Below are 13,487 nucleotides of genomic sequence, written 5' to 3' on the forward strand. Positions count from 1 at the left end.
TTTACTCTCCAGGTAAACGTTAGCATATATTTGTGAAATGCTTACTTTTTAGTGTTGTTGCTTTTACATGAAAAAAAAAGTGAGAAGTATGAAGAAGAACAGATTAAGTGGCCTTTGGGTGGATCTGAGTGGATTCCCTGGCATGCTCTCCTGTGGCCTCCAAGTGACCTTGTCCTACCCTTTTTGCCCTTATGATTTAAGGAGTCACCACCTGCCAGCTAGGGCAGAATCAAAGATGAAGTGAAGGCCCCAACTTTTACCATTATTGAAAGAAAATCAGACCCTGCAGCTTCAGGGAAGACTCTCAGCTATCCTTTTGAATGAATCTCATGGTATTGCCATTATCATAAGAAGAAGAATACAAATAATTTGATATTACACAAATATCAAAATGCTCATTTTGATATTATACAAACTGGAAAGACTGAAACAAAAGAATAAAACAAATATGGCACCTGCATAGCATGAAATGACTTTCATGAGCTGTTAGTTGACCTGTGTGAAATTGGCATCTTTGGAGGTCATAGGTTGTCAAACATTGGCAATTTCATTTGTTTACCCAGAACTTTCTCCTTTTAACGTAATGCATAGCTAGCATAATGCAAATGGATCTGAGGAGGGAAATGGTGAAGGGAACACAAAGTTGACTTTACAGCTAGTTAGCTTAACTCCGAACCTGGTTGGGAAGGACCGTTAAATACTACAATGGGAAGGGCGCCTTCAGTGAAATAGAGCCCCAGGGACTGATGCCCTCAGTTAAATACTTCAGTAACAATCTGGACCCCCATCTGGTTTGCGTGTAGGGCCTTGGCTTTAGCATTGCTGGCGGTCGAGACTGCATTCGAGGACAGATGGGGATTTTTGTCAAGACCATTTTTCCAAATGGGTCAGCTGCAGAGGATGGAAGACTTAAAGAAGGTAGGAGAAACTTCATGGCGGTCCCCTTGGGCACCGCGCTCTGATTTAGGAGAACCTGCTCCCTTGCAAGGTGTAAAGCAAATGGCACAGCAGCTAAGGCTGTGGGCTTGGTAGTCAAGTAGATCTGGGCTGAATTCAGCACTTTCCACATCATGACCTTGTACAATTGATGTAACCTGGGATATTAATACCCACCTTTAAGGGTTGTGAGGATTAAATGAGACATTGTGTGAGAAGTGGCTTGATATTTTTATTTAGGTATTTAAATGTCTCTCTTGTCCCCTTGGACCTTGATTGTGTTCCTTGCCTTGAAAATTTCCTGAGAGCGTATAGTGCATTCTTGCCTCAGGGCTGGAGTACATAAACACCTTTCACATCCTCCATGGCACCTCCCATTTTGCTGCATGTAAACATACTAAGCAAGCATTTTTTTGCTCCTGACTTTATTGAGATAAAATTGATAATTGTGTTAAGTTGAAGGTGTACACGATGATCTGATACACATATATTGCAAAATGATTGCCTAACAATGTTAGTTAACATGTCCATCACCTCACATAATGACCTTTTGTGTGCATGTGTGGTGAGGGCATTTAACATCTACTCTCTTAGCGCTTTTCAAGTACGTAACACAGTATTGTTAATTCTGGGCACCATACTGTGCATTAGCTCCCAGAACTCTTGCATGAATCCTCATCTTTTTTCCCTTATTAATATCTTCCTGCATGGAATGATTAAGTCACACTATATCTAGTTACCACAAAAAATGCTGTGGCTGTTCAGTTCACTTGGTCTGAGTATAGGTGCTGTTGTGTTTAACCAGCTTATTTTTGTAAAACTAAAAATAGTGAATTGGAGTCTCCCTTTTTGTAGGCAGAGCGACCCTAGAAGCCTGTGTGCTGCCGATAAGCCATGACCAGGCTTAACATTTTGATGGCGGAATATTTCTTTCTCTCTCACAGGAAGGGTTAACTCCTAGGTGGTGTTTGTGTCTAGTTTCACAACAATGTAAAATTCTAGCAGAGCGTTTTCATCATGAATGTGCCATGTGTTCACCTGATTGAAATTTATCCTGCAATGCTGGTAGAATGGAGCAAAATGGAGAAAAAATCGATAGTTAGAGGTTGATAGCACTTGCTTCTCCTAAATTCTGTATTTTCGTATGCATTCCTTTACAATAAACGTAAGTCATCAGAATGAATTTGCAACCTGTTGAATGATCTGTCTTTCAAGTAATCTTGTAGAAAGACTTTTAAGGGCATGAGCAATCATGTTAATGTGTCTATCCTTTTCCCAGGTGGATACAAACCCAAAACCTCACCTAGTTGAGTAATTGGTTATGCCGGGTGATTTTTAAACAGATTATTTCACTTATTTTACAACTTCTGTAATCGCAGCAAAGAGAAGGCACATACCAAACAGATGGGGTAATGCTATCTTTTATAACTCACATACAGGACTCCTTGAATGGATACCCAGCGTGCCCCTGGGGTTGGCTGTCCACCAGAGGTGAAAATGTGTGTTCTTAGGCTGCTTTGCACTTTGTTATAGGTAAAGGGAGTTCCTCTTCTGTACTCCACTGCTGTGCAAGGCTCATCTGTCTTCTCTCTGGGGCATCTTTGTAGTGTTTTTGATGAACTGTTATTCCAAAAAAACAGACCATGTCACAAGAGTACAAACTGGAAACTAGCTCTGATAAGTCAACAGGATGTCCAAGTTCTTTTATGTTCTCGGCAGATACTATCAACAGCTTGAAAAATGACCTGATTGTGCCTTCTTGGGGTTGAAAATGAGTCCAGGATAGTTTGAGAGAAAAGAGAGAGAGAAAAAACAAGTTTGATATTAGTCTACAGTAATCTAGAAGCACACGGTACCTTGCCAGGCAGAATGAGGTGGGGCTGTCATTCCTAGATACTACCTCCTAACTTTTTTGTCTCTGTCTTTGAAACCACTTTGCACACACCACGATGATTCTCCAGGCTCAGGGAGCATGTCTTCCTGCAAACACAGGAGTGGCTTGTCACACGTTATATGTGTTCATGCTTCCTTGCCAGTGGGCTTAAATTTTAGAAGGAAGACTATGGAAGAAAAGACTTGCTATTCAGGTTTCATAGTTTGATCTCTAAATGAAGGACATCTATTATCAGACTTGGCAATGGCTAAAGAATAAAATCTTGATGCCTCCTAAAGTTGTTTTAATTCAAGATGGAGATACAGAATTACTGTAAAAGAATATGCATTGTCATTTACTGTCCCATTCTGTGACATTCCTGGGAGCTAAGCAAATGAAAGTAGGCTGGAACAGTAAAATTCATTTTATAGAGTTGTAAATCAGAGACCATATGGTATCTTATTCTGGTACTGACCAAGCAGTTAGATTCCAGTAAACGAAAGCTTGATGTTAATATAATTCTCAAATTTGGTCACTAGGGGATGAAATCCTGGATGTAAATGGAATACCAATCAAGGGCTTGACATTTCAAGAAGCCATTCATACCTTTAAGGTAACGACATTCTTATTGATCTCCTTTATCTTCTTTGTTTTTCTTTATTTCCTTCTGGTTGGGGTTTGGTGATTTTTTTTTAACTGTTTGATACAGGATAGTCTGAATGTTTTAGCCTACTTTCTCCTTGTTTTCGCAGCAAATCCGGAGTGGATTATTTGTGTTAACGGTACGCACAAAGCTCGTGAGCCCGAGCCTCACGCCCTGCTCGACACCCACACACATGAGCAGATCTAGCTCCCCAAGCTTCAACGCCAGTGGGGCACCCTCGGCGGGAGGCGCTGATGAGGGCGGTTCTTCGTCCCTGGGTCGAAAGGCCCCGGGGCCCAAGGACAGAATTGTCATGGAAGTAACCCTCAACAAAGGTGATACCCGCTTGTCCTCGCTTTCCTTACATTCTCTTAAGTAACGATGTGTAATGTATCCTTAGGTTAGCTTTTTATATTTTCCTATGAATTGGCCCTTTGGAACAATCTGCTATCAACAATGGAGGGCATTCTCTAAGTGGACCGTGGGATCAAAAGTGAAGATTTTAGTCATCTTACCAAAGTGAAGGTGTTGGGCTGCACCCCGCAGGCCTACAAGGCGTGTACTCACCCAGCGCCAAGACCAAGAAAGAGCCCGGAGTCAGTGCAGAATCATCAATGGTTTAGTGGGTAGGGGGAGCTTACATGTCTTAAGTAAGTCCCTAGAGCAACACCCCACTGTGTGCAGTGGACCAAGAGCAGGACGTCGTGGTGGTCTTGGCTCCTGGGGGAAGGGGAAGGTTAGCAGTTATAGAGGGAAGTGATGTCAGGTTGGCTCATTTGTTACCAGGGAAACCAGCAGAGGGTCACACCCCTCACCGCCCGTTTGATAAGAACAATCACTAGCTGAGTCCGAGGTGAATGTGTAGGCAGGAAAGTCATGTGAGCTGGGTGCATGTGAAGCAGACACTGGTGGACCCAGCAGGGGATTTACGGAGAGCAAGAGAACAGCCATCTTGAGTGGCCTAACCATACAGAAGGGAAGTTACCAGTAGCACAAAGTCCTTTAACAGCTCTCTCCAGATGAATCACTGTGTGTCAGAGACTCATGTTAAAAAACGTCACTGACTAGCTTAATTCTAGAGCTAACATTTTAAAGAACGAAGAATATGGTTAAGACTACAGTTAACACCAGTAACTAAAAGTCATGGGTGACACCAAATCTCACTGCTTTTAATCTTGGTTTCCCGGTCCTCCCCACCTACTGTAGAAACATGATGAGCAATTAAATAACCAAGAGATTTGTTGCTAAAAGAGAGGCAAAAAACAAAACAAAAACAAAAACACAAACCCTGAAGTTCACATCCGGAATAAATAAATGTTCCTTGGACTCTGCTTGTCTCCAAAAACAGATTTGAGGAGGCTCTTTAGACAAAGCAGAGGGTGGGCCACTGACTAGTCCACAGTCCATAGTGAGCCCCTGGTTCTGCCATGGGCTCATTGCATCAACAGAATACGGCCATGTTGACAAAGGCAGAATTTATATTCTGAGTCTCGTCCAAAAATAAATGGTTAATGGTCTAAGTATACATTAATGCGGTTTTAAATCACTCACACTGCTTTTCTTTTCTTTTTAAATTTTGTTTTCTTTGACTGATACCTCCCACAGAGCCCAGAGTTGGATTAGGCATTGGAGCCTGCTGCCTGGCCTTAGAAAACAGCCCTCCAGGCATCTACATTCACAGCCTTGCCCCAGGATCCGTGGCCAAGATGGAGAGTAATCTGAGGTTCGTTGTAAACCTGAAAGTATGGGGTTCCATTGTGTTTGCGAGTATGTGAATATATACGCATGTAAAATACCTGCCCTATTACATTTCTTTGTGAGGTTCTAAATGTCTGTATTATTTGCAGTAATAGGGCTGGGATTACAATTAAAAGCATCTCCAAAGATGAAAAGCGAATATAAATGAGATCTGATTGAATTCGAGAACTCTCGATGTTGGCTTTCCCTACCTGTTTTGTTCTATTTGGACCCAGAAGTTCAGTTTCAGAAACTTGACACCATACAACTCTAGATAGATAGATATATTTATCCAAATATTTTCTTTCACTTTTATATTCATTTATGTAAAATTCACATGAGATGCTGGGAACTGCTCAAAATGGTTCAGAATCACTGGATACAAGAAGGTCCTGAAATCATGCCCTTGAACAAGAGGCCTTTATTATTAAGTATAATCTCCTGGACCTTTCCTGTTGTTTCATTCCTTTTTGAGTGGTGATGTCTAGATGTTTATTGTCTGAAATCACTGCGTGTCCGATTTCTCAATCCAGCCAGTCGAGTTGAAGCATGGGTATTCTGTTTACACAAGAGAAGTCTAGGTGTTCTATTATATAGTAATTGCAATGGGTCTGTGCCCACCTAAACTTCACAAGAATGTACATGTATTACGCAAAGCTCTCTGTTCAAACAGTATCATCTTTCTCCCTGCTAAGCTTCTTAGTCCTTGAGCAGTTGAGGAATTCTCAAAATGACATTCCTTGAGGTTGCCATTTTGAGGCCTTGTTAATAGATTATATTATGTTTTTAGTTAATCATCAGAGTGAATTTCCAAATGAAAAAAAAAATTTAGCAAATCATCCAAAGTACATTAAAGAAAATATACGTTTAGAACCCAAGGAAAAAAAATCCTTTAATGACATCCCAAGATGATGTTTCTTTCTTGAATGGTCCCATATGTCTGGAGCCTGCCAAATGAACATTCTTCAAACCCCACATAAAGAGTCTTTGTTCTCTTGTCCTGACTTCTCTCCCTATACTTTCAAGTCAGAATGGGCATCTTGTCCCCAATTTCTCATTTGTTCAAATTTGAAACGTTTTTACAAATTCTTGGATAACCTTTGAGCTTCAGATATTTCCTCCTTAAATTATATTCCAATAATCAATTCAAGATGGTAGGAAAAAAGAAACTGATGGTGGTCAAGGCTCTGTCACTTGATAGTCAGAAGATAGGCAGACCTGAGTTCAACAGTGGGTGACCATTCTGCGCTTGTGGCCTTATTTACATAATGGGAATAATAATAGCTATTCAAAGCATTGTTACGTAAATTTATCCGTATAGTGCCTGGCAGACACGATGTGCTCAGGAAATGGGAGCCTCAGTGTTGTCCTTACTATCAATTTTTTTTAACTTTACTGCTTCTGAAAATGCAGATAGATATGCATAATGGCCTTTGCCAATTCAAAATCTAATGTGTGTACGTGAGTGTATTGCTTTTGTATATGTATGCAGAGATGAAAGCATGTTATTTGCTTGTTCAGAGTATTCAGAAAAGGTTTCATATTATAAACCTCTCCTAGAAGGAAATCCTGTAAAAAGCTACCTGTTACCACAGACTGTTGCTTATGTTGCCCTCTCTAGCCGTGGAGATCAAATCCTGGAAGTGAACTCAGTCAACGTTCGCCATGCTGCTTTAAGCAAAGTCCACGCCATCCTGAGCAAATGCCCCCCAGGACCTGTTCGCCTGGTAATCGGCCGGCACCCTAATCCAAAGGTGAAAAATTTTGTGCTGTTCTGAGTCTGAAGACAGCTATTTGTCTAGTAGCCATGACACATATGTCCTTCTGACAGTGCATACACTTTGTGAGACAGTTCACCCAGCTGGGGATGGGAATCAGCCTGTGGTCACACAGTGACCAGGTAACTAATAGGCATGGGAAGTGAATTATATGGATCTGGACTCCTTCATCTTCACACTTGGAAAAATTTGTGAGAAAATGTTGACAGGGGGAGGGTATAGTTCAGTGGTAGAGCACATGCTTAGTATATACACAAGGTCCTGGGTTCGATCCCCATAACTCCATTAAATAAAATAATCAATCGAATTACCTCTCCCCCTCCCCCAAGAAAAGAAAGTGTTGACAATATTATTGGTGAATTTAAAATGTGTGTAAAAGGTGCAGAAGGTAGGAGTGCTGGCTTCTGAGTATCCCCCAGCTGGCTGTTTGATGTCTGGTGAGATTCTTAACCTCTTTGAGGTCCTGCATCAAGAAAACCTAAGGGCGTTGAGCTAGATTATCTGTCCAGACCATCCTTGAACTGAGCAGAATACTCCTTACGAGCCCACTAGTTTTCCTTCAGCATCAGTATCACACTGTCGACCCACACCGAACTTGCAGGTACATTGCAGACCCTGTGTTGTTGGCCTCTGCTTTACTTGGTCTTCGACACTTATGCAATTGCTTTTAATTTTTTAAACTAACCACAGGACCTTCAGCAAGTTCAACTTAACCCACTTCAAGCACTCTTTTTTTGTTGTTCTTGTTTTTGAGTACTCCATCTTTTCAAATTAGCTTGCCTCTAACATGGTAATCAGGTTGCATTTTATAAAATGTGACCTTTCAGCAACTCAAAATACTCATTAAGAGCATTAGCTCTTCCCACGCCTGTCATATGGCCATCCATATATATGCCAAATACAGCATTATTTGATTATATCCTGAATGGTCACAGGCTGCTGTGCTGGATGGACTTGTGTGCCATTTTAAGAGGGAGAAGTGTGTTCTGGGAGACCTGGTGGGTGCTCCCACACGCCACATCTGAGATTTCTTTAGTGTATTAACTTTATGGGGTCGTTTTCATTGTCTCAGTGGTGTTCATTTGTTGTCTGCTTCCCCCACATAAGCGCTATCCAGCCACGACTCCGTGCCTTGATTTGGGAAGGGGATGTCAATCATGGTATTTGGACAGAGGTTGCCATTTAATTGATTCAAACTCAGCCTCACTACTTTTTTCCTTGAGACTGTCTTCTCTTGTCTGCATGCATTCTCAAAACTGTCTTATTTTAAAACTTCTTGGATAAATAGCATTAATAGAAAATCAAGTCCCGCTTCTACCTTTTCCCATTGTTTACTACTTGTCACTGCCCATTTTTCTCCTTTCTGTTCCGTGGCTCCCCTAGAATCTGTTCTACCTTGTTCCCCTACTGACCCCGTGGCCCTCTCTGGGTCACTTTCACACCACGTCGCCTCCCTCCAGGGTCCTCTCTTGGATTCCACCACCCACATGGCCACACTCGGCTCACCTTAGGGAGCAGTCCAACAAGCTGTGGCTGACCCAGCACAGCCCTCTGCAGCGTTACAGAAAATTAAGTTCTCCGTGGTTTGCAGTCTTTGGCCTCAAGACAGGCCTGACATCAAAATCCATTCCAGCCTAACACAGGTCACGATTTGTTCGGAGGTCTGCCTAAGCTCAGCCCAAAGTATCTGCCTAATTTGCCAACACAATCAAACATCAAAATGGCATTTCAGCGCAAAGCATAACAATCTCGATGGACTGGTGGTCTGGGATCTTGTGGAACACGTCGGTGGCTCATGTTTCTAGCGCAGTAAAAGGGTCACCAGGATGGTGTTTGGAGACAGGTCCAGCGAAACCCAATTTTGGTATTTGACTGGATTTCACGTTTCCTCCTAGGTAAACACGGTGTTCTTGGTTGTAACCTCATACGATATTTTCCTTTTGGTCAAGATTCCATTCTACGTTTAATGTATTTCTGTCCCACTTACCCTAGCATTTCATGCCAGTAGTCCATTTTGATACTAAATGTATGTGCTTCCTTAGTTTTCATGTTGTTCCAAGAGAAATACCACAAGGATTTTCTTCTCTTCTGTTTCTCATAATGACTGGAGCGGTGGCTGCCCAATTGGGATATTCAAACCCTGCAGGTCTAGATGAGCTGATTTGGACCTGTTTGGGTAGCAGCCTCTAGCTTATGTTTAAGCAGAAGGAAGTCATAGTGGCCCAGTGTTAATTGGTCCTGGGGCTTCCAGCACGATTAGTTATCCAGGACATCTTTCACTTGTTTCAAGCCCCAACCATTTTTCTCCCACTCAGAAAAACCATCACCAACGTTGAAAGATTTGCAGCCACTGTGCTTAAGCTGGTGTTTTCACTGGCTCATTTATACAAAATGACTCTGCTTTCTGAAGGTATGTGTGGGTGTGTGTGTGGTTGGGGGGGTGCCCGTGTGCGTGTGTGTACGTATTTTATTTCCTGTGAAGTCTCCTAGAAAATATTACCCAAACGCCGTGATGTGATAATGGTTCATCTGTTAGGTTAAAGTGTAATGCTGAATCCTGTGTCGAAATATTAATTTCCTTTTCCAAATTGCTCTGCTTATCCAAACAGAGCATATATACATAATATAATCCAATAACATTATGCTCAATGTTATTTTAGTACGTGACATTACCATTCTACATTTAAAATATTTTCACCTTTAAAAAAGAAACTATACAAGTCATGTAGTTGTCTTTTAAACTATAGTTCAGCATATGTCAGGCTTTTAAAAAATCTTTCCATGAATGATTACAATTATGGATAACAACTGATGGGGGTGGGGAATCCATGAATGTACCATCATACCAATAAATACAGAAGGAAAAGAGAGTTATAAAATCACTATTTTGAAATCTTCGTCATAATAACTAATTGAGGCAAGAATAACCAATTGATTGAAAATGTATTGGGGAACAGGATAGTGACAGAATCTGAAAGGATCCCCTGACATGACTCGCTGATGACAACACCAACAGTGTGTCCTGAGGAAAGCTCCGGTGAACTCCACCCGAATCAGGTGGTCTAGGTTGTCACCATTTATGAAACATGCTGACTCTGAGTGATACACTGAGAAGGAAACACTTTTTGTAGTTTTTCTGCCCCAAATGCATAATCTAAATTTAAGCATGACAAATGGATTGGCCTGGTTTCTTTCAAATTATCAGTATCATGAAAGATAAAGGCTCAGAATTTTTTGGCTTAAAGGAAACTAAATAGACATAAGAACTAGATCCTGAACTGAATTCTGCATTCTCCACCCTCCCCCCCAACCGCCCGCCTAAAACAGTATTTTTTTCTATAAAGCATTATTATGCAAGAAGGTTGGTGACAGTTCGCTAAAGGTCCACCACAAGATAAGGAGCGGGCACCAGATGTAACTCGGTCACATCACTGCACACTGTTTAGTTCATTTGATATCTTCCCCCTAGCAAAAGACACTGTTGATGAAAGAAACTGAGAGTTGATTTGCATTCTCGAGGAAAATCTCTATCTCATCTCAGGCTGGCCTCAAACTCTCTGTGAATTATTCCCAGTCTACAGACACACTTTGAATAGTGTTTCTGAAGGATGATATTAAGACTGTGATGTATTAGACAGCCATTTGTATCAACTTTAAAGTTCCTGAATTTGATAATAGTAGCAGGGTTAAAGAGAATGTCCTTGTTTTTAGGAAATACATGGTAAAATATTTACAAGTGAAGGGTCGTGATGTCTGCAACTAACTCCCAAATGGTTTATAAATAAAAGTTATAGCTGCGTGTGTGTGTGAAGACAGCATGGGCATAAATGTGGCAGAATATTAAAAAATAGTGAGTCCAGGTGAAGGGTATACTATTCTTGGGCTACTCTTGCAAGTTTCACATAGGTTTGAAATTGTTTAAAGTTCAGGGAAAAAGAATTTAAAGTGAGTGGTCCGGCGAGAGGCAGGTATCAGCCATGTTGTTGGTAACCAGAGCTGGAAGCTTTGCTTCGTGAACTTGGGAAGCAATTGAAGGTCTTGTTTTGAACACGTTGTTTGAAGCAATTTGTAACCCAACCATGCTTCTTTCATTATTATTTTCATTTGGGCGGGGAGGTAATTAGGTTTGTTTGTTTATTTATTTATTCATTTATTTTAATGGAGGTGCTGGGGATTGAACCCAGGACCTCAAACCTGCTAAGCATGCCCTCTACCACTGAGCTATACCCTCCCCCTCCAGCCATACTTCTTACATGCCCTGCATTAGTGCATCAGGGGGTGGTCATAATCTTTGACCCTGCAGTTTTCCTCTGTCTGCGCTCCAACCTCTGACTCTGGTCCTAGCTACTTTTATTGGGGGGAAAAAATAAAGGAATAAAACCATCTAATTTGTGGTTTCTGCTGACAATCAGGTTTCTGAGCAGGAAATGGATGAAGTGATTGCACGCAGCACTTATCAGGAGAGCAAAGAGGCCAATTCCTCTCCTGGCTCAGGTACTGTAATTGCACATCTTCATTCAACATTCAGAAGAGTTTCTCATTAAGTTCCCCACGAGGGCACTCCCCTGCGCAGTATTACTGGAGTCTTGGTAATTATCAGGTTTGGCAGAAGTAGCTGTCAGAGATTCCATGCTTTCTCTTAGCTGCTGATTTTGATTTCTGCAGTTACTGGATGTGCTCTATTAAAGTTCAACCATGCATGCTTCTTATACGGCTTTAAGATACTTTGCCAAAATGAGTTAGCAGCATTTCAGGTGTTTCTGTGCAAACCATCTGAAATGTTCTAGGTGGAAGTGAAGTGCTACCAAAAGACCAGTCGTTCTGGTAGACACAGAGTACAGTCCATCTGAAAACCTGGGATTTCTTTACATGAATTAAAAGTTTCAACTTAAGAAGGGTAACAGAGGCTGCAAAAATCATGATTTTTTCCCCCACCTTCTTAAGTGGAAAGTTCAGGCAGAGAAGGATTGAGTTAGTAAGAATTTCAGATGAATTTAAAATATGAAACTTTGCATAAAGCTTGCAAAGTAATGTTTCCTGTAGCAAGGAAACCTAGAGGGACTTGGCAAACGTGTCTGAGCTCGAGATATTACTGATGTTAAGATTGATGTTGGGAGGAACCTGAGACATGAGTTACTGGTTGTCAGAGGAAAAGGAAGGCATACAATTTTTTGGCAACCATGAAATCCCCTAATTATTTGCATCCATAATTAATATATTGAAAGTGAGCACAGCCATAATGGGCTCTTTATTCAACCATCTCATTCTCCTGACCTGCCTGAATGCTGTCCTCTCATAATCCCAACATATCCACTCGATCATTTATAAAAGATTTCATTAAGCCATGATCCTCATGCCCAAGAACTTTTTGCTTGTAGAATATAATTTAAAATCTCAATGCTGAGTCTTTTTGTCCTTCAGCTGAAAACTAAAATAGATATTCAGTCCCCCTCCTTGGTTTTTTCATGAGTTTTGGAGGTGGTGTTCCTTTGTTTATTCATCCTTCAATCCATTTCCCAAATACCACTGAACACTTCCCAGAGCCTGGTGCTGAGCACTGCGGGGCCAGATCAGTGACAGGTAAAAAGCTGAGGAAAGATGAGGTGCATCCACTTATAATTAAATTGTATTATGCATATGGAGATTGGTGTACAGATAGTATAAAGTACTTTTGAAATTCAGAAGAAGTTTCTTCCAACGGGATCATCATGGAGGCAGCAGCATCTGGGTTAGGTCTTAGCATGAGCAGAATCCAGGGAGGCAGGCTGGGATGGGAATTTGGTACCTGGGTAGACTGCACGCATGCCTGTATCCATGCACGCGGCCCATCGCTGCCTGTCAAGCAAAGAAGGTTTCGTTTAATATGCTTGGCTCCTTTTCCAGTTAAGGATGTAAGCCTCTTTAAAAGGACTTAAGCTTCATTGTTTTGACAACATAGTGTGTTTTTTCCTCCAACAGGTACCCCCTTGAAGAGTCCTTCTCTTGCAAAAAAGGTGAGTCAAGGCACACTGCTGCCTCGCTCAGCCGGCCCACGACCCAATTCCTGGAGCCCATAAGTCAAACTGCAGGGCCCGGCCTGTATTTCTGTCCGTGACTCATTTTGGCCACTTTACACAGGAAAACAGCAGCAGTGCTTATTTGAGAACAAATATACAAATGAGAGTTTCTTTTATTAAATACTTATCCAGGAAAAGAACAGAGCAACAACATTTTAAAAAACTGAGCTATAGTTTGAAAAAGAGCTGCTCCAATATAAAGGGGGCCCCGGGTCAGTTTGGGGGGAACCTGCAACTTGAGGGAGAGTGTTATCTTTCTCAGCTGGCTGTTCCCAGCTCCCAGTGGATCGGAGGACAGGATTCAAACTCTCCTGCTTTTTTGTTTCATCCATCGGCTGAACCAGTGGCTTGGAATTCCATTCTACTTCCTCTCTCTTCCCTCAGTGTTTTTCCTGGGGTGGTTGGTGTATTGCTGCTGTGGCTTTTCTGATCACAGCCAAAAAAAATTTCTTAAAAACATCGTC

At 41.6% G+C, this 13,487-nt stretch overlaps 1 protein-coding gene across 6 annotated transcripts in view; it reads left to right on the forward strand.

The window, feature by feature from the left end:
• PDZD2 (PDZ domain containing 2) overlaps positions 1-13,487 on the forward strand; it is a 342,111-nt gene that overhangs the window by 299,467 nt on the left and 29,157 nt on the right. For all 6 annotated transcript variants that reach the window (XM_032470570.1, XM_032470584.1, XM_032470578.1 and 3 more), the window contains 7 exons: positions 804-918; positions 3,349-3,422; positions 3,562-3,787; positions 5,058-5,175; positions 6,811-6,943; positions 11,380-11,461; positions 12,926-12,960. In XM_032470570.1, coding sequence (XP_032326461.1) covers positions 804-918; positions 3,349-3,422; positions 3,562-3,787; positions 5,058-5,175; positions 6,811-6,943; positions 11,380-11,461; positions 12,926-12,960 — 783 coding nt within the window. The remainder of the gene's footprint in view (positions 1-803; positions 919-3,348; positions 3,423-3,561; positions 3,788-5,057; positions 5,176-6,810; positions 6,944-11,379; positions 11,462-12,925; positions 12,961-13,487) is intronic.

This window comes from Camelus ferus, chromosome 3 (assembly GCF_009834535.1).
Source record: "Camelus ferus isolate YT-003-E chromosome 3, BCGSAC_Cfer_1.0, whole genome shotgun sequence".
NCBI lineage: Eukaryota > Metazoa > Chordata > Mammalia > Artiodactyla > Camelidae > Camelus > Camelus ferus.